General features: G+C 48.2%; 1 protein-coding gene across 1 annotated transcript; it reads left to right on the top strand.

Annotated features, from left to right (window-relative positions):
* The first annotated feature begins 202 nt into the window (after positions 1 to 202).
* On the top strand, positions 203 to 26,724 carry LOC124235567 (CUGBP Elav-like family member 6). The gene is made up of 12 exons (XM_046653770.1): positions 203 to 464; positions 4,186 to 4,268; positions 13,069 to 13,117; positions 23,826 to 23,954; positions 24,062 to 24,141; positions 24,311 to 24,454; positions 24,576 to 24,708; positions 24,792 to 24,941; positions 25,142 to 25,204; positions 25,447 to 25,527; positions 25,614 to 25,757; positions 26,597 to 26,724. The coding sequence occupies exons 1-12, from the start codon at positions 203 to 205 to the stop codon at positions 26,722 to 26,724; spliced, it is 1,446 nt and encodes a 481-aa protein (XP_046509726.1).
* Positions 26,725 to 27,808: the final 1,084 nt, after the last annotated feature.

The raw sequence follows: 27,808 nt of genomic DNA, 5'->3' as shown, positions 1-27,808 counted from the left end.
CCCCGCCCCCGGCCCCGCCCCTTTCCCGCCCGCCCCACCCCCTCTACGCCCCTCCACCCGGACCCCGCCCCCTGAGCAGCCCCCCCGCCCTCGCCGCCTGGGCCCCGCCCCCTCCCCGCTGGCCCTCGCCACCGGTCCAGGGAGGGGACGGTGGGACAGGCGGGACCGGTGGGACCGGCGGGAGGGCGGACCGGGCGGGGGTATGGCCGCGGCGCCCGGAGGGTCTGCGCCGCCCGCCGGCCCCGGCCCGCGCCTGGGTTTCAGCACCGCGGACAGCGGCGTCGGCATGAGCGGGCTAAACCCAGGTCCTGCCGTGCCCATGAAGGACCACGACGCCATCAAGCTCTTCGTGGGGCAGATCCCGCGGGGCTTGGACGAGCAGGACCTCAAGCCGCTTTTCGAGGAGTTCGGCCGCATCTACGAGCTGACGGTGCTGAAGGACCGGCTCACCGGCCTCCACAAAGGTGCGCGGGGTCAGCCCAGCCCAGCCCAGCCCAGCCCAGCCTAGCCCCAATCCGATTAGAGGGCGGCCCGGCCCAAATCCTAGCCTCAACCGCAGCCCCAACCTTAGCCCTACCTAGAGCTAGTCTAACACCAGTCTAATACCAACCCCACTTCAGCCCAGACTCCTCCCCAGATCGCAGAGCCCTCAACCCAGAATTTTCTGTCTGACATCTTCCTCTGATCATCACTCTGGTCCCCTAATGTGTTCTCCACTCCAACCTCCAACTCCCTACCCTTCACCTTTCACATCTCAACAGTCCCCGCCTTTCAGTTGGACCCTCCATCCCTCCCATCAGACATCCCAAATCCTGGAATTTTTTGAAACTTATCCACCTTCTAGATCTCTAATACCCTCAATCTCCCAAACCCTGGAGCCAGTCATTTCCAAATCCCCACATCTGATGCCACCCTACTCAGGCCTAACCACTCACACACATATCTTTGTCTTGCACCCCTCTTCTGGCCTCCAAGCCCAGCCAACCCCCAGGGCCTTCTTTTGACTCTTACACTGCCAACCTAAAACCCCACAAACCCAAACTCTGCCCTTGTTCAGAACCTAGGCCTGGCTGACTCACAAAATCCAGTTCCCCTCCCAGGAAGCTCTCAGCTCCAAATTCCACTGTCATGTTTAACAGTAACCCCAGTCTCTCCTACCCCTCTCCCCCCGCCCCCAGAATCCCAACACTCTGCATCTTCTGATTTGAGTCCAGAACCCTGACCTCAGCTGGGAACTCCTACCACCTTGTGCCCATCATCTCAGGTTTCCTTTCAGCTGGACTCACACTTTCATTCTCTAATCTTCCCACTCCTGTGCCTCATCTTTGCCTCTCCCCAATCCTCTTTATCTCCTCCTGCTTTCCCTCCCTCACAGGCTGGTCCTGGGACCAGAGCCTCAGGGTGGGTCAGGTTGAAGAGGCAGAAAGGGGTCTTCTCTCTGTCCTTGCTACAGAGATAGAGGCACCACAGTCCTGTCCAGCCACACCCCTTTCTTCCTGTAGAGAGAGGGAGGAGGCTTGTTTACATGCAGAAAAGTCTGTCCAGGCTGGGCTGGAGTGAGAGAGCCAGAGTCACATGTCACACATGGGTATGGAAAGGAAATGAGTTGAGGACAAACACTTTTATCTCTCTCCAGCTTCACCATGCTGCAGTCTCAGGATTTGGGGTAGGGGGAGCCCACCAACTATCCTCCATGATCTTTCTAGGAGAGAAGTGGTGGGCCCTGAGTAACAGCTAACGGTACTTTCCCAAGGGCTGAGAGCTAGAATCAGGCTGCCACTTCTTTTAAAGTGAGAGGCCTTGGAGTGTTCCCAGGTACACTAATATAGGGACTTCAGGAGAATACGCATAGAAGGTCCAGGACCAGCTAGGTAGCATTGAATTTTCCACCCTTTGGGGTGGGGTTATTTTAAAGGGGGCACGGAGGGACAAGACTATACCGTTCAGATTCTTTCTAATGCAGTCCAGCTGCCCAGCTGTTCATCCACCCCATATCAACTTATTCTCCTATTTTCTAGACATTTATTTCAGTATGTAAGCACAAGCTAATCTTTCTGGGACATCCGTACAATAAGGGAAGTGTATAGACTACCTTTAATTCTCACTCTTCCCACTTGAAAACTATCAGAAGCTCTGAAATGTTCTCTCATCCTTTCTTTCTCTCTCTCCATTTAGCTCCAATTATTTCTGTTTTTTCATTCATCTTTCTCTCAAGCCATGCTTCTCTGCCTTCCATCCTCCATTCTTCCACCCCCTAGCCCAGGAAGTCCACATAGGGCTCCTTTAGGCAGCAACAGCACCCTTGAGCCTTTCAGACAAGTCCCCAGCCCTGCCCAGTTCTGACGTCAGATGATAAGGCTTGGTGGCAGAAGATAAAGCAGAGATGTAAGTGGAATCAGGTGTTTGGTGATTTATCCCCAAAACAACCCACAACTCTCTAAGGCAGGGTTGCCTTGCAAGATGATTGGGGAGGGTCTCCAAGTCAACATCTTCCCCACCTTCTCCCCAGCAACAGTGATGTCCAAAAGCCAGACTGATTCATTTTCCTTTTGATGGCTGGCTACCAAGGGAGGCAGCCACAGTACTTTGAAAACAAGCTCAACTTAGGAGTTAGGAGATTCAAAACCCTATCCTGCCACTGACACACTCTCTGGGCTTCAGTTTCCCTATTGGTATGAAAAGAGTTTGTCCCAGGAGTTCTCTAAGTTCTCTTTAACTCAATGAGTGACAGATATCCACCCACTTTAACAGGGCAGCCACATAGGAGATATGAGAGAAAATCTTCCCATTTGCCTTTCTAGTCTGCTGAGGTCTAAGTGGAAAACTGCACCAAGCTCCTAATAACTTCCCACATCCACTTTCTCGTCTTTCGGTCTTTCTCCTTCCTACACTCAGAAGGCTCTTTTTGAAAACACAGATCTTATGTCACAACCATGCTTAAAACCCTTTAGAGGCTCTCCACTGCTCTTAGGAAAAAGTTCAAAATCCAGACTGAGGCGTACAAGGTTATAAATGACCTGATCCCTGCACATCTCACTGGCCACTCTGTGCCAATTCACCAATCTCCAACCATACTAGCTTTCCAATCATTTCCCCAACATGCCAAATTCTTGACTCGGTCTTCAGATGTGCTATTCCCTCTGCCTGAAATAATAACCGCCCTTCTTGTCACCTGATTAACCCCTATTTGTTATTGAGGACTTCTTTGAGACATTCCTCAACACTTGGGACTCAATTCTGTGCCCCTCATAATCTTTTACATAATCCCCATGAGGGCAGGGATGTGTCTGTCTCCTTGCCACTTTGTCCTCATGCTCACAATGATAAGTAAGTATTCAATAAATATTTTCTGAATGAGTTATTGCTTAATGACTGTTGGAAAGGAAGAGATCCCTGCCCCAGTGCTTCCTAGCAGGCTACAGGTTCTGAGGCTAAACAAAGAGGGATAGGACTGACCCTTTGGCTCAACCCAGACTCCTTCTTGGCCCTGTATCTACTTGCTCTTTTAGAGAAGTCAGATTTGGAGCACAATAACCCTTAAAAAGGCCCTATCTTGAAGCCCTGGGAGAGCTGACAGATCAAGCTCCTTGGATAGGATTGGAGGTCGCTGGAAACTCCCACTTACAGGAAGCCCATAAACCAGTCCCACCTTCCAAGCCTCAGATTAGTCCATTCCTCAGCTTCAAATTTGGAGGAAGGAGGTGTTAGGAAGGAGTTGTGGGGTCCTGGGCTTGGCTCCCATCCCTCTTCCTCATTTTCTGCCTCCTCCCATCTGAAACTGAGTTGAGAAGGAATTTAGGCTGATTCTGAGAGACAGTGAGTATGCATCCAAAAATGAAGGGAGGTTAAAGCCGAAGGCAAAGCCGCTTAGGGAGGTTTAACCCCAACAGGACTTATGGCTGGAGTGGGGCAGGGATCTGCAGGATTGTATGAGCATGTGACTGGGTATGAGTACACATGTTCCCTAGGCAAGAGGCCAGGAGCAAATGAGAGGGAGCCAGAGCCTGGGAAACAGGCATATGAAACCCCTCTCTTCAGAGAAGGTGGGAGGCAGAGAAGGCATCTCAGAAGCAGTGTCCTTGTTTAGAGGAGAGTGGCCTTGAGTTTGTCAACTTAATGGGGTCTCCCAAGAAAAAGTATTTGGGGGTTTCAGGAAACCCCCTGAGCCAGCCTCTTCCTCCCCAGGCTGTGCCTTCCTCACCTACTGCGCCCGGGACTCTGCTCTCAAGGCTCAGAGTGCACTGCACGAGCAGAAGACCCTGCCAGGGGTAAGTCCAACAGGGCTGGGGGGTGGGAAGCACCTCAGGCTGGGGACATGCCCTATGTGCATGCCAAAGCAGCATGTAGGGGCTGGGTTGGGACCAGAAACTAGAAGCAGAGTCATCTTTCTAGGAGTGGGCTTACCTATTCCCTGAACTGTTACAAGTTCTTTGAATAGTCTTCTGGTTCAATAAAATGGAGTCAAGACCTTGGGGCCAAGTGTTCCACCCTATCTTTTAGGACATGTATCAGTGTTGTGGGCTATGCTGGGATTTGTCCACCTCAGCTAAAATCATGGCTTCAGGTGTTTGTCACTGGTGTGAGCATGTATGTAGATACATGGTGTAGAGGCTCTGCTGGGCTGGTATCCCATTTTCACCAGCCCTAGGGTCCTTGATGGCACTTCCCTCTGGTCCTCTTCCTGTAATGGTTTTTGGAGGGACCTTGGCTCACCAAGATTGCCTTCCCTCCATACCCCAAATACTTAGCTAAAGTTAAGAGAGACCTGATTCTATGAGCAGCTAGGCCATTATGTATCAGTAACACCTGATATGGCCTTGGCTAATGGCAACTCACTGGAAAAAAGGCAAAGTGGGATTTACTGATTATATGGCAGGAGGAAAGTAGTGATTGTTAGGAACTAGCATGGGTTCACCAAGAGCAAGTCATACTATAAAGCCTCATTTTCTCTTGTCGGAGGAGAGATGTGTCCAGAACAAGAGCACTATTCAAATGCCTGCGCAGGCCAAACCTGGGATTATATCCAGTTCTAGGTCTCAGATTTAAGAGGGTCATTAGCCTACCAGAAAGAGACCGAGATGGGATGGGGACATAAAATATATCATGGGATGACAGTTTGAAGAAATGGGAAGATATTTAGCTTGAGAAGATAGGGTTTGGTGGGGGCTTTAATAGAGAGGCATCATAATATAATAATTAAGAATACTAGTTTTCAAGTCTCATAGACTGGATTTGAGTCCCAGCTCTGCCATTTAGAAGTTCTGTGTCTCCAGATACATTTCTTAGACCCTTGAGTTTCAATTTCCTCATCTATTAGGAGTGGGTTATACTAACACTTAGCTCACTGGACTATTGTGAGGATAAACTGAGGCTTAGCAAGTGCTTGGCACAGAGTAAGATCGCAATAAATATTACTGTTGGCGGGGGGTGGGAGGGAGGTAACTACCTTCAGAGTCTGAAGAGGGATTTGGCTTTTTATGGACGGCCCCAGAGGGCAGAGTCAGGAGCAGTGGGTATAAAGAACAGACACACTAATTTCAGATCAGTATAAAGGAATCATTTCTCTGAATTGGAGCTGTACAGCAATGGGGTGTCAGATCCTAGAACCAATCCCAGTAATTGAAGCAACTCAAGCCTTACTCTTGAAGACTCAGTGTCAAGTAACACCAGCTTATCACCCTTACCAACCTTCTGTGTGCAAGCTGTGGGGTCAGACAGACCTGGGTTTGGGTCTAGACCCTACTACTCACTCACTCTGTGACCTTGGGCAAATCTTTACCTCTCTAAGCCTAAACCTCCTCATTTGTAAAATGGAACTCACAGGGTTGTTGTAATAATTAAATGAACTAAGTCGTGTAAAGTGCTGAGCACAGTTCTTGGCAGAGAGTAAGCACTCAATACTTAGCTGGTGAGTTAGCTGGTGGTAGTAGTAGTAGTAGTAATAGTAACAGCAGGATTAGTAGGAGGAGGAGTAGAAGTCATTATTCATCCAACTATGGGAGTAAATGACTTCTGCTGCTAGAATTGAGAATCAATGAGATTAACTGTAACATTCCATGTGGGAAACAGCATGGTAAAGGTGCAGAGACAGAAGGAACAGGATGGGTGTGAAATGGGGATGGGAGTGTGGCGGAAGGCCCATGTGGGCATGGGCAGGCTGGAAAGAAGATCCACAGAGGACAGTGGTTGAAGAGGAAACTTTGGATTCCAGGCTGGGGGCTTTGGACTTTATTCTAAAAGCAAATGCAAGGCACTGAAAAAATTAGGATGAACTTCGGGAGAACAAAATCCTTCCTCAACCAGCCACAGGGCTCCACAAGATAACGGGGACATGGGGGACTCTATGAGGCTGAGGGCACATAAGATAAGAGCTGTGAAGCCCTAGAATACTGGGATAATTTCTGGGGGAAAAAAGAAAAATAATAATAATGAACATTTGTTGATCCCAGACAGTGTTCCTAGCACTTTACATGTTCGAAGTCATTTAATCCCCTATGGAGAAGGTGTTGTTATTGGCATTCCCATTTTACAGATGAGGAAACTGAGTCATAGAAAAGAAGTGACTTGCCCTAGTTCATGTAGCTGCTAAAGGAAAGATCTGGGCTTTGAGCCTAAGTAGTCTGGCTCCAGAACTCATTCACTTACCCACTGCACTGTTACCTGAGCCAAAGTGGTGGCAGACAGAGATGTAAGGTTCTGGAGGGGATGGTGACTGGGTACATCTGCTGCCTCCAACTATTTCATCTGCAGGCTTCCAACGTGGCCTGGCTTCCTCTGGTACTGCCAGGATTGGCTCTATCACCCTCCCCAGATTAACAAAGTGAAAATTAATATTTAATTATTCTCCTAAACGAAAATCGATGGCTCTGTTGGCCATCCCCAGCAATGTCCGTGCCATCAGTCTTTCCTCTGAGCCTGCCACGGCCAGCAGCAGGTTTAGTCACCTGGCCTTACGCCCACCAGCATGGAGGGAGGAGGATGCCCAGCTCTCTGTGGGCACTGGGTCCTGGGCACAGCTGCAATCTGCCAGACAAGCAGGGACAAGACTTCAATCTGGGCTCCTATTGGAAACAGTCAGAACTGTCACTGTGGGACCAGGAAAGGTTGGGTCAACCTCAAAGAGAAAGCCTGGATCCAAAGGGGAAATTTCATGATATCTGCTGGACTGGACTCCCTCTTAGGTCCCCTCCACCTGCCCCCTGCTAATTTCTGTCACCTAGCAAAGCTTGGCTCCCTTCTCAGGACTTCCTTAAAACCTCAGTGGTCCATCTCATCTGTAGCTTCTTCCCTATGAAGCTGGAGCTACTTATTTCAGCCTCACTTTAGATTCCAAAATCCACCTGAAGAAGGTGAGGTTCAACCTCAGCCCCACCTTCTGGGATTCAGAAGGTGCCCTCCTACTTGTCTCTCTCCCTTCCTGCTCATGACCCCCCCTTCCCTTGGGAATCCATTCTTTCAAACACTGTGAAGGAGACAGACATAATTGAGTACATTTGCTTTTGCAGCTTGTGCCCTGCACAAAACAGCTTGAGTAAAAAGGGAAAATGTTGGGGAGGGCAGCTGGTGGTGTAGTGGCTGAGTCTGGCACGCTCTGCTTTGGCGGCCCGGGGTTCACAGGTTTGGATCCTGGATGCTGACCTACACACTGCTCATCAAATCATGCTGTGGCAGCGTCCCACATACAAAATAGAGGAATATTGGCACAGATGTTAGTTCAGTGACAATCTTCCTCAAGCAAAAAGAGGAATATTAGCAACAGATGTTAGCTCAGGGCCAATCTTCATCACCAAAAGAAAAAAGGGGGGCATATGTGGGCTAAAATCCAGCCATGCTTGATTGACCAAGCTGTGAACATTATCACAGAGCTGTGTCAGCCCAGGGAAGGGACACATTTTTTCCCTAATTCATCTGCAAGGTTGGGGGAGTGTGTTTTTGTAACTCACATGAAGGCACTATATGTGCTAGCAGCTGCCCAGTGAAGGAGTTGGAGCCTTTGCCCTCAAGGAGCTTCCAGCCCAGAAAAAAACTCCTTGCATCTCATGGGGTTGACCTCTGGGCATGGAAAAGAGGCATCACAAGTGAGGAGGGAGGAGATGCTTTGCAGAGGAGATGCTATCTGAGCTGAATCATAATCATATTTCACCATGTTTGAGGGTCTAGAAATCTAGAAGACAAAAGCCACTTCTGGAATTGTGGGCACAGTGTGAGAAATGGCAGGGAAAGTGTCTAGCAAAAACAGCTAAGTTTCCACGTGAATGGAGAGTATTATGCCTGTGGGCAGCAGGGTAGACAGCACTTACAAGTTTTGGCTGATCTTGGGCTTTATTGGGAGGCTTGCAATGGACAGCTGTGGGTAGCTTTTCAGCAGGAAAGAGTGAGGGACTGGTTTTAAAAGATCGCTCTGGCAACAGTGTGAAGGTTGGGTTGGAGAGGAAGTAACATTGAGGGCAGATGACTATTTAGGACACTGTTGCTTGAGCACAGGTGATGATGCTGCTGCCTTGAAGCTGGGATAGGGCAGGGATGGGGAGGAGAGGATGGGCTTGAGAGCTATTTAGGATATCCATACACATTCTAGAATCAATGGGATTTGGTAGTGGATTGAATTAGAGGAGGAGGGTAAGGTAGAACAAAGTGCTGAAAATGGTGAAGTTTGCTTTTTCTCTGATCCACGCTTGCTTTCGTCCATGACACCTCTCTTAGACCCACCAGTGGTCCTTTTCTGGGGGAGGTTCTGATAAACAGTCTTCCCATGGTTGGGGAAAGGGGCTGAGGGCATGAGTGCTGAGTGAAGGAACTAATTGGAATCAGGACCGAAGAGTCTGAAGAGCATAATGCTGAACCCAAGGCAGGAATTTTAGGCAAGTCAAGGAGGGAGAAGGGTTATGGTCTTGCCTTCACTTCTGTTCATGGGGGCAGAAGGACCAGGGCCTCATGTGTGTCTGTGCTGCCTCCAACCTTCCCCACTCCGTTGCCTGGAGTATGTCATTCTCACCTCTTTCTGACACTCTCTCCCTTGATTTCCCCTCAAGGGCTGGGCCCTGAAGCAGACATGGGCCTCGACTACACCAGGGAAAATCTCAAGGGAATAGGTGCTCAGCCAAGGGCAAGAGCTCACCTGAAGTCCCATGACAAGTTCTTGGCAAGGAGGTGATGCCTTATTTTCCTCAAAGGGGAACTATAGTTAGCTCACCCCACTCCCACGTCCCTCCCCTGGCTGTGGCAGAAACAAGGCAGGGGAGTGTTGCCCAGGCAGTTCTTGTGGGCAGCTCTCTTTTTTCCTCCAGCCACACAGAGCATGCCTAAATCCTGGATGTCCTCCCTAACCGCTTCCCAGTAGGGACTGAAGGCCAAGAGCCGTGAGAAGCACTATTCTCCCCAATTCTGTCTTCATCCTCTTGGGCTCCTCCCCCTGGGACTTCCCTGCACCTCCAAACTCCCAAACTGCCAACTTCCCCAACCTCTAAGCCGTAACCCTGAGAGTCAGCCTGCATTCCCTCCTCTCCCTCAGACCCCACATCCAACAGAATTTTAGTCTAGTAAATTCTTCTTAAACATCTCTTGAATCTGTCCATTTCCTTCTGCCCTGGTCCAGGTCCACCTCACCCCTTACCTGTATCACTGATCTTCCTGCCTCTAATCTTTCCCTTTCCAGTCATTTCTCTGCGTGGTGACAGCTCATGGGATCCTTCATAAGACAAAAAGAACTGGATTATTCCCCTAATTAATATCCTTCCCTGGATCCTTGTTGCCCTGGAAATACAACAAAGTCAAAATTCTTTGTCGTGGTTTTCACAATCTGCCTTGATCTGGTCCCTGCCCATCTTTCAGTTTCACTTCCTTCCATTAAAAAAATTATTACATCTGGTACACCTACTAACATCTAGCCTTTGTCATTTTCACTACAACTCTGCAAGTTAGGATCATGATTCACCCTTTTGCTAATGTGGATACTGAGGCTCAGAGATCTTAGAGAAGTTGCCATTGCTGGAACCAGAATTTAAATCCATGACTCTCTGACTCAGAAGCAATTTGCTCTGCCCTGGCTACCTCTGTTCCAGGTGTCCAGTGGAAGAATCCTTGCTCCTTCAGACTTGCAGCTCCCTCTCCATACCCCAGTCATTTGGAGTATTCAGCCTCCAGCCCTACCTCTCCCATGATCTCCACGTGGCCCGATGACCCTAGTTCCACAAGGCCCAGGTCAAACTCTGCCTCCTCCATGAAACTTTTCCTGAGTCAGCCTCTCTCCAAGCATTTCACCTTGCATTTCTCCTAAGTCCCTGGTCCCTCTGTGCCTCATTATTTGTGTTCATGTCTTAAGAACAGAGTTGAGCAGCACAATGCACAAATCATGGACTTCAGCTTCAGACAGACCTGGGGGCATATTACAGCTCAATCACTTACTCACCATGTGATCTTGGACAAGTGGTTTACTTCCTTCAGCCTCAGCTTTCTCATCCATACTATGGGGACAATTACCTTGCAGAGATGTTGGAAGGAATTTAGAGACAATGTATGTAAAGTGCCCCAGGAAGGGTCTGGTGAATAGTGGGCTCTCAGGAAATGGTGGCATTATCTTCCCTCTGTGAGCCTTTGAGGACAGGGTCCCCAGGGTCATCGCTGTCTCCCCTGAAGGGCCCAGCCCAGGGTCTTCACAGAGTTCATGAAATGCTAGCAACATGCCCAAGTGGTAGAAAGCCTAGGAGCCTAGCTTCCGAGACCTAGACTCTGCCTGGTCCATGCGGGATGTATACCTACCACCTAATGCCCACTGTCCATCGAAGAGTGTGTGGGAGGGGGCAAAGGGGCATCCCTCAGAGCACTGATGAGCTCTATCTCCCCAGGAACCCAGCCAGGGAGGCAGCTGCCATGGAAACCACTGCTGTCACATGTGCTCGTGTGTCTAGGCTCCAGAGAAAAATTCTCAGGATCTATTTAAAAACTAATAAAATAATGATGGTCTTGCTCACCCTCACTGCCCCCCACCCCAGACTTCTACCCCTCTCTCTTTCTTCCCTGCCACACTCCTCCCTACCTTTCTTGAATCCCCTTCCTAATCCCATATCCCCTCGTTTCCTTCCCATCTCCACCAGTATTTCTCTTTCCTTGCTCCTTTCTAGGTCTCTCTCTTACTCTCTCATCATTTCTGTCTTCCTGTGTTTCTTCATCTCTCCCTGTGTCTCTGCTCTCCATGGCTCTATCTCTTGGTCTCTCCTCCACAATCACAGGTGGCCATGCCCAGGGATGGGTCCTGCCTCATGGTCCCTGGTCCAGGCCAGTCCAGACCTGTCCAGCTTGCCCTAATCTGCTTGGATTGATCTGTCATCCCCTCTAGACTGCAGCCTGAGTCCTGTTGGTGTCTTGGCCCCCACCCACAGCCTGGTACACTGCAGGTGCTCCACCACCAGCGAGTGGGTGTGTCAGAGCATAGAAGAATCTGAGTCCTGGGCGGGAGGGGGATTGCGCTGGTTCAGGCTTGGCCTGTTTTCCTTTCCTTTTTTTTTTTATTTTAAATAAACCTTCTCCACTCCCCCACCCCCAAATTTGATCCAAAGGAAATTGCTCAACTGTGACTGCCAGGGCGTTACCATGGTTACCGGGTAGCACTTGTGGCTATGGTAACAGGAAGCTGCCTGTTGTCTCGGCAACGAGCATATTGGTAGGGGATGGAGTGGCCCCTGATTGGTGCAGAAGCAGTGTATTTCCTGAGGGGAGGGGGTCAGATCATCACCTTCTCAGGCCAGATGAGCATCAGTACCCCTTCCTCCATGAAGAGGAAGGCTGCTGTTCTTTCCTCCCGGCGCTCAGCTGTCTGCCCCCCAACAATAATTCCTCACATCCTACGCACCCAGCTTTTGGCAGTTTACAAAGACCTTTTGCATCCCCATTATCTCATGTGATCCCCACAACACCCATGAGAGGAAGGTGAGATGGGGATTCAATCATGAATCCTCTCAGGTTGGTGGGGGATGGGGATGTGTGGGGTGTATATCAAAATCACCTAGGAGCTTTTACAAATTATACAATCCCCCAACTTGAGAGTCTGATATGGTTCCCGGTGATTCTTATCTATGTCTGATCAGGGAACCCCTGAATTAGAAGGTGAAATTTGTTGGTGGTGGGGGGGGGGATTGAGGGGGAAGTCAAGCTACTTTCCAGGTTTATAGCTTGGATGACTGGAAGGATAAAGTTTGAGCAAAAAGATGAGCTCTGGTTGGGGTGTATCGAGTGGAAGGTGCCAGTGGGACTTTCTAGTTGAGATGTCCAGCAAGCAGCTGGGCACACGGGTCTGCAGCTCAGGAGGGAGGTGTCAGCTGGTGACACAGAGTTCTGAGTCATCACTGTGGGGACAGAAGCTGAGGCTGTGGGTGTGGATAAGACTATCCAGGAAGGATGGAAAGAGTGAGATGAACAGAGCCGAGGATGGTGCCCTGGAGAACTCCAGCATCCTCAGGAGAAGGGGGACCCAGGGAGAGGACTGAGGGGGTGAGTGTAGAAACTATGATATCATGGAAGCTTGGGGAAGGTTTTCTCCATTTGACGAGTTGAATCTGAGAGAGGGTGGCTTACTTGAAGTCATACAACCATTAAATGGCAGAGTTGGAGGCAGACAGCACTAAATCTGATTCCCAGATTGTTTAATCTAAATGACACATAGAATCATATTCTCAGTTTTAGACACAAAACACAAATCTTCAGTATCAATTCCACCCTACCACCCAATTCCTCTCACCCAAAGCCTTTAAGGAAGTCCAGGAGCCAGAGGGACAGACCTCACATGGTCCATGCCCAGAGCCCAAAGCAGGAGAATCTCTTTAGCCACCATACTTCATTCTCTGCTTGCCACTGAGCTTCCTATCACCCAACCCTTCAGGTTTCAGCACCCTCTAAATACCTGGGTTTAAGGAAAGAAGCTTGCAGAAAATCTATAGTCCCAGTGTGAGAGTGATGGAGTACAGAGTTCAAAGGGGCCAGGGCTTAGATCCTGAGAAGTCCAGAGGTGGAGAAGCCAGGGCCCTAGGGCCAGGCAGACATGCTGACTAGGTGTGTTGGTCCAATGTCTTTCAGATGAATCGTCCGATCCAAGTGAAGCCGGCTGCCAGTGAGGGCCGAGGAGGTAACTTCCCTGTTTTGACAAACCTCAGGGTACTATCCACGTAGGGCATGGTGGACTCAGTCCTGGAGTCAGTCGTAGCTGTGGTTTATTACTAGAGTCTCCCTGGGTCAGGGGGACAAGTGCTTGGCACCAGAAACGCTGGGCCTTCCCAGCTCAGACTGAGGAGGGACGGGGTCCTGGGTTCCCTAGTTTCAGAAGAGGCAGACAGGGCCTAAGAAGATGCTGGAGATAGAGGAAGGGAGCTCTTGCCACCTTGTCCCTGGAGAGAGGTCATTCTTGTTTTTCCAGGTGGAACTTCCAGGTTTCTTTGAAGAGCCAGGCTGGAGTTTTATTCTCCTTTTCCAGATTCTTCTGCTTACAGATAACCCAGTCCACTCTGGATTGGGGCCACTCATTCCTTCATTGCAATTGCCTGGTTACTCATGGTAAAAGATGAGGCTGGTAAGACAGACTTTGTAGGCCATATTAAGGAATTTGACTCTATGCTGAGGACCATGGAAAATCTTCAAAGTTTTTAGCTGCACTGTTTCCTATTGCAGAAAGATCAATGCTCCTTAAGAACAGGAGGGCTAAAGAGCTTGTGCTTTTTAACAACCATATGCAATCTGGCTAGCTTCCATGCTGGAAAAGCAATGTTAGCTTTTGATGTCAGTTCTTGGTGTCTTTCTCACCCTTGGTTCTTATATAATTCCAGGATATCTGCCTATAGCCCTCCCTGGTGTCTGCTGACTCTCTCCCTTGGATAAGACTCTCTCCCTGCCTTACCCAAGATCAGCCGTGGCTTTGTTAGGCAAAAGAGGCTGCCCAAGATCAAGGAGAGAATGGAAGCCAATTGACAGACATTTATTAACTCCTACTAATTCTGCACACCCTCTCAGACTTTATACTCAGTGTTCATACCTACAAGGGGCTCTGGTAGCTTCATGATCCACTGTGGAGTTCTTTCCTACAAGAAATCCTTCCTTCATCCTTTCAAATTCTCCAACCTCTGGTCTCTAATTCTTGATTTCTGGTCAAGATGTGATCATCCCTACTTTGTCTTGAAGAGATATTTCTAAGCTTCCTCCCTCCCCTCCACACGCACATCCTCCTTTCCCATCTCATTCTTTCCAGGCAGGTTTTTGAGAAGTTCCAGGCTGCATACCAAACCTCTGGTTCACTTCTCCCAAGAATTTCTGCTTCTTGGAAAACTCTGTTAGGCATCAAGGCCATTGTTGGCCATCTTGTAAGCCCTGCCCACAAACACTAAATAGTCCCACAGCTGAGAGGCCAGCTGAGAATACTTGAGTGAGCTAAGAAGCAAACAGGTTGGGCTGTAGTTTATTCGACCATCCAACCAACATCTTCTGATTAAATTACTCCACATTAGGAATACAGATGTGAGCAAGGCAGACCTGGCACCTGGCCTCATCCAGCTCTGGAGCCATGAGGGAATATAGACAAGTAAACAAGGTTATAATTCAGTGTAATCAGTGCTTTCCAAGTCCTGGGGGGGGGGGGGCAGTGGGGGGACAAAATAAGGGGCACCTAAGAGAGATTAAGGTGGGCTCCCAGAGGTAGTGATATTTAAGCTGAGATCTCAAGGATAAACAAGCAGTTGTCAAATAAAGGAGGAGTAAAGGAGCAAGTGTTTCAAGCAGTGGGAACAGCATGTACAGAGCTCAGAAGAACATGACGCAACTTGGAGTCTGGTTCAGGGACTAAGTCCACATTGCTGAGGGCACTACTTCTGCTGCTTGGAGTCCAACACATCTTGTCAGGCTGAGGGCAGCTGCACAAAAGAGGCCTCCATGCCGATAATGCTTCTGCTTGGCCTGGTCCCTGTGTCCTGCCTCTCTGGGCCCTAAGCAGTAGCATCAGCCTGAGTTTTTGCATTTCACTTCCGCATTTTGTACAAGTTTTTCAGGTGTCATGTCATTGACAAATTCTGTACATGTGGCATCCCACCTTTACACCTGTTCAGATTCAGGGAAGGCTCAAGAGAGCAGGAAAAGCAATTCTAGCTGAAAAGAGGTCTACGTGGCAGTAGAAATCATAATTTTAGTAGTTAGGTGTTACATAGATTTTCTTGATAAGCGATGGCTCTTAGTAAGCATAGTCTCCAAATGCATCCATGGATAATCCTTGTCACAGGTTTGGTTGACCAGATCTCTCAATTCTTCCCTGCTCCCACTCAGAGTCACCAAATGTTCCCTGCCACATATTCCGGAGAGCGGAGGCCTATGTACTAAATCCTGCAGAACAGTTGGGTCTACAATTTATAAGTATTTTACTACCAACTGATCTCTGTTAGATAATGTTGTTACTAATCAAAATGTGTCCCTTTCCTTCAATGTTGTCATATATCTCTTCTAAAGTGAGTTCAGCTCTCTCCTGAATTTTAACACAAGCTAATGCTCTAGAAACTTAACTTTTAAAAATGGTATTGGATTTTGCTTTTGAAATGTAGCATTTAACACCAAGGTGGGATAGCTTATCCCACTCAAGTCTTATCTGTGTGACCCCAAACATTCTATGAACTTTCAGAGTTAATGGTCACACCTGTCCTGATATATTTAAGCCTATGAGCCTGCATATTTTTTTTTATTATTCTTGAAATTAAATCCCTTAGTTTACAATTGATTAATAATGATTTCTACATCTGATAAGGGTACTGGTATCAATGCAGACATAATCTGAGGGGTATCCAGGCAAATATAACTGTCCAAAATTCTGCCATTTTCTTCTAAAAGGAATTGTTAGATTTTTATTCCCATAAAACAGGGATCACCACTTCAATGCTACAGGAGCCAGGTCAGCAACCCTAAATGGGTGAGACTGTCATGATTTAAAGGAACATTTACATTTTAATTGTATTAAATGTTGGCAACGAATTCCATTTTTTTAAGTGGACCAACACTCTGAGAGCCTAACCACGCCTATCAGGTGTGCTTCTTTTGCACAAAGACCATCTGCCATAAAGGAGTATTCTGTTGTGCACACAGGAACTTTTTGACAAAAGCAGTTACTTTACATTCTGTCCTTTGAATTTTGATGCCAATGAAACAGAGTAGTAGTATTCTTATTTTTAATCAACAGACATGAGGTTTTTGGTTGGAATAACCAATATGTTAAACATACTATATGTTGTATTACCTTTAGGAGTTACTGATAACATTTGCACATTTAATGCCTACAATGCAATAATAGTAGCAGCACAACAGGATCTGCCTGATAGAAGCTGCTGGGCTCCTCTTCTTCCACAGCCATCCCCTGCAGCCTTGGTGGCACTTTTCACAGAGTGCCAGACAGGCATTCAAGTCTTCAGGTCTTCATTGACTATATTATACCAGCCTTTTGATATATCCCAGCCAGTTCCCATAAATTCTGCAGGTAAGTTCCACACTATTCATATACTCCATGCTCCATGCCTATATTTTATATCCTGTGGCATTGAGCAGTATACTCTTAAAGGAAAATGAATCTAATTTTCCAAAATGAAATTATCTCCTAATATACTAACGGCACCCATTTCTACATTAAACATACCTAGTGCCAAAAACCTTTCCCTCAGCATTTGGATTTATTTGAACGTAAACATTAAAATCTTTGCCTGGATAAAAATTTAAGGTTCATGTATTTCAAAATGTTAACCTCAAATTATATGAAGCCAGAGCTAGAGATCTCCAAATCCCTCAGACAATGGTAATTAAATCAGTCTATTTTATTTGCTGCTCAGCATGGAGACTGTGGTTGATTTTTCTTAACTTACATTGTCTCTATTATGGAAGCATTAAATATAAGTTAAACTGTAAGTACCAACTTTATAGGAAAAGTGTTTTTTACTCCTAAGGCAAAAATCTTCAAAATCGTTGAACTCCTGTATATTCTTTCCTCTCTTTCAAATTTCATAACATAAAATCAATACATTCATAAATGACAATGGTGATTACTCTGCTTGTTCCATTCCCCAACTTGGCTGTATTTTTTTACTTAGCAAATATTTATGTACCCAAGATGGCTAAGGTACAGAAATAGGTTAACTATCAATCCATACACTCTTTTCACTTTAGTTTTTTTTAACTTTAAAATTTTAAACATTCTCTGAGTGAAGCATCTCTTTTTTAATCTTGAGATTTGGTTTAACTCAAAAGCCAATTATCTGTTATCACATCAACCCTTCTGTCACCATCTTATAATTATTTAAGTGATTTCCACCTGAATTTGCAAGGGTTTGGTTAAACATCAGCCTGAATTTTGAGTAATAAACAGATATTACTATCTAACTAGGTGAGCCATCTTCTCCAATTTTTTTATTTGATTCTATTTTATTCAGTGTTTAACAACTAATCTTTGACTTAAAGTTAAATTTTGAGCTATAATTTTTAGAATTGGATAGTACTGAGATGTATTCTCTGACCTAAATCAGATATAGATTTTAGCAACAACTGTTCTACCAGTCAATTGACACTCATGTCTGTCTTTGATCCTTATACTTATTTAATTCTAAAAAGTATTTTTCCAACTAAGACCTGACTAGATAAGTTTCACAGTACTGCTTAAGACTTTACTCAAGTTAATGTTTTACTTCCTTAAATGCATTCTACCTCCGAAGGTGAAGAGAGAGGCTTTCCTTCAGCTTGACTCAGAACGGATCACCCAAATCTGATTGTTGTAACACTTTTAGGCCATGGCCATGGCTGAACTTCTGACAAGCCCTTCAGATACAGGTGTACAGACTGCACAGAAGGAAGATGCATCTCTGAAGGCTGAGTTCTTCTCAAGGGGACCTGGAAGCCCAGGCGTGGCCTTCCTTTCTTACTCGCCTCCTGGATCTCCTGGATCAGGATGAAAGGACGGTAGAGTCTCTGTTATTTCCTTGGTATAAATCCCTACTTTTTAGCCCTCCTTAAAGCCCTTCTTTTTTTAATTGTGGTAAAATAGACATAATATAAACTTTACCATCTTTACCATTTTTAAGTGCACAGTTCAGTAGTAAGTATATTCAAATTGTTGTGCAACCAACCTCCAGAACTTTTTCATCTAACAAAGCCCAAACCCTGTGCTCAGTAAATAACAACTCTCATTTCCCTCCCCCTCTAGCCCCTGGTAACCACCGTTCTACTTTCTGTTTCTATGAGTTTCACTATTCTAGATACCTCATATAAGTAAAATCGTACAGTATTTGTCTTTTTGTGACTGGCTTATTTCACTTAGCATAATGTCCTCAAAGTTCATCCATGTTGTAGCATGTGTCAAAATGTCCTTCCTTTTAAAGGCTAAATAATATTCCATTGTATGTTTCCCCATTCATTGGTTGATCGACTTCTACCTTTTGACTATCGTGGATAATGCTATTGTGAACATGAGTGTACAAATATCTCTTCAAGACTCTGCTTTCAATTCTTTTGGATATATACCCAGAACTGGTATTGCTGGGTAATATGGTAGTTCTATTTTTAATTTTTTGAGGAACCTCCAAACTTTTTTCCATAGTAGCTGTACCATTTTACATTCCCACCAAGAGTGCACAAGGGTTCCAATATCTCCACATCCTTGCCAACAGTTTTTATTTTATTTTTTAAAAATATATATAGCAGTCATCCTAATGAGTGTGAGGTGATATCTCATTGTTGTTTTGATTTGCACTTTCTTAATGATTAGTGCTGTTGAGCATCTTTTCGTATGCTTATTGGCCATTTGTATATTTTCTTTGGAGAAATGTCTATTCAGCTCCTTTGCTTATTTTTTAATTGGATTATTTGGTTTTTGTTGTTGTTGAGTTGTAGGAGCTCTTTATATATTCTGGATATTAATCCCTTTTCAGATATAGGATTTGCAAATATTTTCTCCCATTCTGTAGATTCCCTTTTCACTCTGATTGTGTCCTTTGATGCACAGAAGTTTTTAATTTTGATGTAGTCCAATTTATCTATTTTTCTTTTGTTGCCTGTACTTTTGGTGTCATAGCCAAGAAATCATTGCCAAATGCAAAGTCATGAAGGTTTCCCTGTGTTTTCTTCTAAGAATTTTATAGTTTTAGCACTTATGGTTAGGTCTTTGATCCATTTTCAGTTAATTTTTGTATATGGTGTAAGGTAAGGGTCCAACTTCATCCTTTTGCATATAGATATCCAGTTTTCTCAGCACCAGTTGTTGAAAAGATTGGTACTCTTGTTGAAAATCATTTGGCCACATATATGAGGACTTATTTCTGGGCTCTCTATTCTACTCTACTGGTCTGTATGTCTGTCTTTATGCCAGTACCACACTGTTTGATTACTGTAGTTTTGTAATAAGTTTTGAAATCAGGAAGTGTGAGACTCCCAACTTTCTTCTTTTTCGAGATTGTTTTGGCTATTCAGGGTCTCTTGAGATTCCATTTTAGAATGGACTTTTCTTTTTCTGGAAAAAATGTCATTAGGACCTTTATAGGACTTGCATTAAATCTGTAGGTCACTTTGAATAGTATTAACATCTAACAATATTAAGTCTTTCAATGCATGAACACAGATGTCTTCCACTTATTTGTAGACACAATTTAATTTCTTTGATTTCAGCAATGTTTTGCAGTTTTCAGGGTACAAATCTTTTGCCTCCTTCGTTAAGTTCATTCCTAAGTATTTTATTCTTTTTGATGCTATTCTAAGTGGAATTATTTTCTCAATTTCCTTTTCAGATTGTTCATTGCTAGTGGATAGAAACACAACTGATTTTTTGTTATTGATTTTGTATTCTGCAACTTTGCTGAATTTGTTTATTAGTTCTAACAGTTTTTTGTGGAATTAAAGCCCTTCTTGATGCTCATCAGATCTGGCCACGAGACTCTGCCAGGATATTTCCTTCACTTTCGTTCCTAATCTTCCTTGGCTCCTTATGCTGCAGTCATCACCAAGAACATCAGGGGAGAGATGCTTTGCTCAAAATGCTGCCACCAGCAGGACCTTCTGGGTTGGTATTTGGACTGAAAGGTGGATTGGCATTTTTAGATGTGTTTGGTTGTTGGCACCCCAATCCTGAAACCCCAAAGCCCCTACACTGTCCCTACAATCATGACATCCCACCAAAATGGAGGTGAGTAGGTGTGAGGGGCCTAGACGCCAGAAACTTGGACACCTCAGGAATTCCTTTGGGCCAACTTGTAGCAGAACCTCCCTTCTTGAATAGCTTCTTGGTGCCAATACTGAAGAAGATGGAGTGGACTGACTCTGGCTCTGGTCTCTCAACCCCATCATTTGCTGCATTAGAATCCCTGACCGGGGCCTGGCCCGGTGGCACAGCGGTTAAGTGCGCACATTCTGCTTCAGCAGCCTGGGTTTTGCCAGTTCAGATCCCTGGTGCGGACATGCCACCACTTGGCAAGCCATGCTGTGGCAGGCGTCCCACATAGAAAGTAGAGGAAGATGGGCACGGATGTTAGCTCAGGGCCAGTCTTCCTCAGCAAAAAGAGGAGGATTGAACACAGAAGTTAGCTCAGGGCTAATCTTCTTCTTCAAAAAAAAAGAATCTCTGACCTATATGACCAGCTGTGCACTGCAGCTTCATGGACATGGGCCTCTTGGGCCCAAACAACTTGGTTTGGGTTCAAAAAGCATTTGGTAGAAGAACAAGGAGTACACATTCGTTGCCATCAGGAAAATGCAGTTATACCATTCAACTGTGTATCTCTCCAACTACGTCTCAACTCCACACTGATACTACCTTCCAATTCCTTCCACTTTGGGAAGGTTAAGCCTCTCTAATTGATATTCCATCTTTCTAGGGACCCACCAACAACCCATGGGATGCTTTTATTCAGGTATTTCTGAGCTACCTCTTACAGAGTCCTCTTTCTACCAAATGGCAGAGTTTGATCTAGAGGAAATCGAATTACCATCATCATCTCTCTCTGGGGGCATTGATCAGCCCTCAGAATCTTCAGGGCCATGGATTTAGGGGCTACTTTCAGGGGTCTAGCCTGTACTTGTCTTTGACTAGGTCTCTCAAGAAACTTATCCCACCATTTTGAGATCACCTGAGGCTTATGGTCACTGTAACCCAGACCATCCTCCTGTCAAACACCATAAGGCAAAGAGGATACCAGGATTCAGGGTGATACCTGTGAAATAGGTGGCATAGAGCCCAGCCTATAGCTCTGCCTCATTTCAATTTCAAATTTCATACGGTCCAGAACCACAGGGTTAGTGCCCTGTTATGGAAATGGAAATTCTTAACTCAGGAGACTCTCACTGGAAAAGAAGAATCATAGAATTTCGTGGTCTGTGACATGAGCTTGAACCGACAACCATCAGCAGAAAAGAGCAACGAGAGAAAGAGCAGACAAAGGATCACACCACTGTCCGTACAAACGTTTCTCCTGGCCTGGGGCTCCATCTCAGCCTTGATATCTCTCTTCCTACGTAGGGCTACCTGGATTCTGGTCCTTGGGGCATGACATCTTACCTAGGTGCCATCACCATCTTTCAGACCCTACTCAATGACACAGCTGCACTATAAATTAGGGAATCATGAAGCCCCCTTTAACCTTCAGGACTCTGGAGGCCCCGGGATCTTGTCCAGCCCTTCTTGGGCCTTCTGCAGCCACATGAGCATATTTTAGTGTCATAGCTCAGAACAATGACACAGTCTTCTGGGGTTTCATTCCTTGACCAAATGGGGCCTGTCCTCCAATGTCAAGGCAAAGCTACTAACATCAAGCTGGTCAAGAGATTCATGATCTCGGGGTCCTGAACAGGATGATCTCAGATCCTTCTTCATATACCATCAGGAACTCTATTCTCTGTCTTTTAGGTCAGTGGTTTTCAAAGGACTTTCCTTGGAGCCCCTCTAGGGGGTACTAGAAGAAGATGAAGCAGGAGGAACTCCAGCACCCTGCCTCCCCACTTTCCTGCCTTCAGTCAGAGCAGCCCTGCTTTTCTGTTATATTTTTAGCTTCATCCTAATATTTTTATTAGAACAATGAATTCCAAAGCTTTTAAAAAAGGTTAGGAAACCAATGACCCGTTCCAAGGGCACTGTTCTGTTGCTAACACTCCTAGAAATGAAGCACATTCACCAGATTGCACTCTCACCACAGACGATCAGTACCTCCTCTAGAATTCCAGCCACAAGTACATTATCCATCCTTTCCCCCTCAGGATTGTTGGGCAGGAATCCTATGGACAGAGGGCATGATTCTGCTGAAACACACTCTGCCTGTCCCATATAAACCACAGCCTCCAGCCTCCACACAGACACAGCCTTGACAGATAGATACCTCAGGGTACCCAGGGCAGCCTAGTCTGAACCCCACACTATGCAGGTGAAATACGGACATGCGCCTAGCCTTGCTGGAGATTTCCTCCACTGCTAACTTTGGTCAGTCTGTTCTTCCTTTTCACTGTCACCCAGGCTTCAGTCTATGACTCTCACCAGCCTTGTCTCCCTTGCACTCAGGATCCAAGGACACCCAATGGCCTAGCCAAGCTTGTCAAGGAGTAAAGGAGTTTGAGATGGGTATTCTTGGGCTCCGGGATCTTGAAGATGAAGCCTAAAGCCAGATTTTCACCCACTCCTTCTTTCCCAACTTGTATCACCAGGATGAAGCCCCATCCTGAATTCAGAGACTTATCTTGGTGCAGAAAGGAGCAGGGCTCTGACAGCAGGCCCTGTAGGTTGGGCCCTTCTTTATTTCCCAGGCTCTGAATAGTGCTCCTGAGGTCTGACTTGCCAGATGTGCAGCTAAGCCCTGGTTTCCACCACAGCTCTCCAGCTTTCTCCAAGGGACACAGGCCTAGCTCTCAGCCCCTTTCCTGGCATCTTTGCTGCTGCCTGAGGAAGAGTGGACACAAGTAGGGGCCAGACTTGTTCTGGTCTACAGGCAGAACTTGTTCTCCCACAGCATGAACAGGTGGAGAGGGATCAAGGCAGGAGAACAGGGAAAGTCAGAAAGGAGGCAGCAAGGCTCAGGGAGGGTCCTGGAAGCTCAGTGAGTGAATGAGGTAGTGGAGGTAGGAGTTAAGAAAAGGGGTCAGGGGTTCAGCAAGTGTAGTGGGGAAAACGCTAATGTTGAAGGCTCAGGAACCCAAGCTTTCTGCCCTCTTTAGGCCTTTGGGAGAGACACCCAGGTTCAGTTTGTGCTAGGTGTGGGGATTCATCATTCTAGTGCTTGCTGTCTGGGGATGAGGCAGTACGATAAGACAACTGTTTTCTTCACTGTTTTTTGATCCAGAACCATCCCTGATTTGAGCAAGAAGGGGCATTGATTCTAGCCACTGCCATCAGGCTGACTGGCAATGGTGTACTTCTCTTCTCCAAACCCAGTCTGAATACAAAGGCCTTCTCTAAGGAAACTGCCCCCTCCTCCCCTTAATAGGGCTGAAACAGTCCAAAATAGCCTTTCCCAGATTCTTAGAACAGAAAGGTCAAACATATAAAAGATGCATATAGGGCTCTAGACAACCAGAGATATGGACTCAATCACTTTTCACAAGAGCAGCAATGAGTCTCTCTGGGTTTTTCCAGGACCCAGGTTTTCCTGATGGAAATCTGGGTTGAGTTCCTTTCCTCTGGATCTTTCTATACTCATCCTGCCCCTCAGAGAAACCCAGCTTTGTAGCCCCAGGACCCTCTCACTCCCTACACTCTTCCCAGAGCTAGATGATGGTGAGTTACCTTCCTGAGCTCCTCCTCGTACTCTGGAGACCAAGAGGACTTAGGGTCCCCAGGTCACTCCTGGATTTATCCCCAGAGGACCGAAAGCTGTTTGTGGGGATGCTGGGGAAGCAGCAAGGTGAGGAGGACGTCAGACGCCTGTTCCAGCCCTTCGGCCATATCGAGGAGTGCACCGTCTTGCGGAGCCCTGATGGCACCAGTAAAGGTGACATGAGCTGACCCTGGGTTTCCTGGTGACCCTGTCTCATTCTGGGCCTCATGACCCTTTGGCCCCTGTGGCCTGAGCCACCCAATCCCTCTATCCTGCCCCAGGCTGTGCCTTTGTGAAGTTTGGGAGTCAGGGGGAAGCTCAGGCGGCCATCCAGAGTCTGCACGGCAGCCGGACCATGGCGGTGAGGGCGGGCGCCGGGGGCCAAGGGTGAAGCCAGTGGGGGTGGGGACGGGCTCCTCCTCCCCAAATGCAATCGGTGCTCCAGGAAAAGGCTTGATGGGCAAGGCGCTCTGCCCAGGGCCAGGGCTGGGGCCTGGACCACTCACCGCGGCGTCCCCTGCCCAATCCAGGGTGCGTCGTCCAGCCTCGTGGTCAAGCTGGCGGACACAGACCGGGAGCGCGCGCTGCGGCGGATGCAGCAGATGGCGGGCCAGCTGGGCGCCTTCCACCCGGCGCCGCTGCCGCTCGGGGCCTGCGGAGCCTACACCACGGCGGTAGGTGCCCGGGCCCCGGCGGGCGCGGGCGGGTAGGCGGGCGGGGTGCCGGGCCAGGGTCGGAGCTAGGGCAGCTGCCCGCCGCTGGGCCCTCCACATCCGTCCTTCTTCCCTCTTAAAGATCCTGCAGCACCAGGCGGCCCTGCTGGCGGCGGCGCAGGGCCCGGGCCTAGGCCCGGTGGCCGCAGTGGCGGCACAGATGCAGCACGTGGCGGCCTTCAGCCTGGTGGCCGCGCCGCTGTTGCCCGCGGCAGGTACTGCGGGCAGGGGAGGGGGCCGCGGTGGGAGGGGGCGGCGCGGGGTTGCGGCCTGACTCTCCGACCTCCTCCGCCGCCAGCAGCTAGCTCCCCGCCCGGCGGCGGCCCGGGCACGCTTCCTGGTCTTCCGGCGCCCATCGGGGTCAATGGATTCGGCCCCCTGACCCCCCAGACCAACGGACAGCCGGGCTCCGACACTCTCTACAGTAATGGGCTCTCCCCTTACCCAGGTGGGCCCCCAGCTCCGCCGAAATCTCCCTGAAATGGAGTGGGGAGCGTGGGGGAGGGGGAACCGGCCTCCCTGGGAAGGGACTCCTCGTTGCCTGCTGCTTCTCACAGGCTCCCTCCACCTCCCACACTCCCTGAGCCTCTCACCGACCCTGCCCACCTGACCACCTTCACCGTGGGCCTCACGCCCCTCTCTCCCCAGCCCAGAGTCCCGGCGTGGCTGACCCCCTGCAGCAGGCCTACGCTGGGATGCACCACTACGCAGGTTTCACTTGGCGCTCCGCGGCCTGGGGGGAGGTTGAAGGGCCCCAGAAAGGAATAGGGAGATTCGTGGGGGGTTTAGGCTCTGTTCTGAGGAGTCGACTCTCCCATCCCCCGACCCCTGGGCCCAGAACGACTTCTCTAGGGGTGGGGGTTACCGTGGACTAGTCTGAATTGGTCAAAGGTGGTTAGGCAGATGGGAGATGGCTCCTGGGGATCGCTGCCCACTCCCACCTCTGTCTCCAGCAGCCTATCCGTCGGCCTATGCCCCCGTGAGCACAGCTTTCCCCCAGCAGCCTTCAGCCCTGCCCCAGCAGCAAAGAGAAGGTGAGGGACAGGGGCCTGGAGATCAGGGCCTGGTGGGGCTGGACTCAGAGTCCCTCCCCTGAACCAGCCTGCTGCTGTTCCTGCAGGCCCCGAAGGCTGTAACCTCTTCATCTATCACCTGCCTCAGGAGTTCGGTGATGCAGAACTCATACAGACATTCCTACCCTTTGGAGCTGTTGTCTCTGCCAAAGTCTTTGTGGATCGAGCCACCAACCAGAGCAAGTGTTTTGGTGAGCTGAGCCCCATCTGTGGGCCTCTCCCACTCCTAACTTTGAGATCCCCTACAGACCCTAAGATTATCCCTCCATAAGTCAGTGATTCCTAGAAACTGACCGTATGGCATTAAGCAGCATGGCAGACCAGTGACGGCGCGACGCCTAGACCAGGAACAAGTCTATTTCAGGTTCACCTGGGAAAGTCAGGTGTCTAGAAGATGTTCCACCAGGTCAAGCTTTAGAGTCTAGCCTGGACAGGAGGAGTCTGGGTCTGGGACCAGGGATCCCCTCCAACTCCAACTGCAGTTCAGAGGACCAGAATGGGAGCAGTAGAGGCAGCCAGAGTCAACCCATGCCTGGGAAGGACAGGGAAACACTTCAGCCAACACACTGCCTGCCCTCCCCCCCCCCCACACACACACTCAGAATCGCCTCCTTTCCTTCTTTTTTTAATTTGTGCGTGTGTGAGAGGAAGATTGTTGCTGAGCTAACATCTGTGCCAGTCTTCCCCTATTTTATATGGGATGCCGCCACAGTGTGGCTTGATGTGTAGTGCTTGATGATCTGCGCCTGGGGTCCAAACCCATGAACCCTGGGCTGCCGAAGCAGAGCACGTGAACTTAATCACTATGCCACTGGGCCAGCCCCCTTCCTTTCCTTCTAAGAATCATCCCTGTAGGAAACTCAGGCCACTTGCCCGTGTGTGCATGTGTGTGTGCAAACAGTGGAGGGTGGAGGGGTATATGTTTGATGGAACTGGCCCGAGGGGGCAGAGAGAAGAGGGGGCTGATCAGACAGAAAGGAGGCTGTGCCAGGCAGAGTTCCCAGCTAACCTCTCTGCCCACACCCCCTAGGGTTTGTTAGCTTTGACAATCCAACCAGTGCCCAGACAGCTATTCAGGCCATGAATGGCTTTCAAATTGGCATGAAGAGGCTCAAGGTCCAGCTAAAGAGGCCCAAAGATGCCAACCGGCCTTACTGATCTACTCTCACTGACCAGCCATAGAAAGGTGAGTCCTTGGTGGACCCCAGGCAGATGGGGCCTGAGTGATGGAGGCCTCTCAGCTTTGATGGTCCTTTTGGGATGTTGGGGGCACCCACCTCTGAAAAAGTCTGGGAGGGAAGAGCCAGGAGTTAGAGGGATCCTCAGCTGGAGACCTTGTGTTTTTCCTTCAATCCAAGGACTGAGACAAATTAGACGACCCTCCTGCCCTCACAGTCTGGGAGAGACAATTACAGCAAGATCCAACCAGTTCTACTCCAGAGGTAGCTGTAGGGGGCCATGGGAGTAGAGAACTCATGTGTGGGAAGGGCAGGGACTTGGACAAGGAGACTAGAAAAGTAGGTTTGGACCAGCTTGTGAAGGGTCTTAAAGGCCATGAGTTTGGACGTTATCCTACAGATGGTAGAGAACCAGTGAGGAATTTAAACAAAGAAAGGACAAGATGTGAGGGCTGGGACAATGGCAGTGAACATAGGGATGGGGAGAGAAGCAAATACATGGAAGAAACAGAATCTGCAGGGCCTGCTGGGCCATGGGGAGGGAGATGACAAGCTCTTTTAGGTTTCTGGCAGGGCCAGCTGCCTACGACTTTTAGAGATTTACTGTCTCAGAACATCCACATGGCCCTGCCTCACTTGAGCTACCCTAGGGAGCCTTCTGGAGGGGGTGCCAGGCTGGGGCCATCTGCCCAGGATCCAGGGTGTGGCATCAGTGGTCTCAACCCTGCTGAGCTCTGCTCCTCAGGAGGAGAGGTCCAGCCACTCACGTAAGATGTCACTGATGGGACAAGCTGCAATTCTTGTCTTGCCCTCCAGAATGATTTTGCCTTTTTTCCTCCCCTCTCTCTTTACCAATTAATACCCAACAACAGAAACTGGGGAGTGAGAAGAAAGGAAAGGAAAAGCACAGAAACGCTTGAGCAGCCCTTCATGAAGGAGCAGCCACAGACGGAGGTGGATCAGATCCAAGGCCGGCACCTGGGGCTCAGGCCACTTGAAGGATTGTTTTCATCTGAGTGGGTTGTTTTGTGCCTGTGGCATAGAGCTCAGGCTGGCAAGACAAC

Source organism: Equus quagga, chromosome 2 (assembly GCF_021613505.1).
Source record: "Equus quagga isolate Etosha38 chromosome 2, UCLA_HA_Equagga_1.0, whole genome shotgun sequence".
Classification (NCBI taxonomy): domain Eukaryota; kingdom Metazoa; phylum Chordata; class Mammalia; order Perissodactyla; family Equidae; genus Equus; species Equus quagga.
This window is presented reverse-complemented; position numbering and strand designations above follow the sequence as displayed.

Excerpts from the sequence above, each read along its gene's own strand:
- LOC124235567 (XM_046653770.1), top strand. The coding sequence starts at position 203 with ATGGCCGCGGCGCCCGGAGGGTCTGCGCCGCCCGCCGGCCCCGGCCCG. Across the intron at positions 24,455-24,575 it reads GCGGAGCCTACACCACGGCG|ATCCTGCAGCACCAGGCGGC; the intron begins GTAGGTGCCCGG and ends TCCCTCTTAAAG. Across the intron at positions 24,709-24,791 it reads GCCGCTGTTGCCCGCGGCAG|CAGCTAGCTCCCCGCCCGGC; the intron begins GTACTGCGGGCA and ends CTCCGCCGCCAG.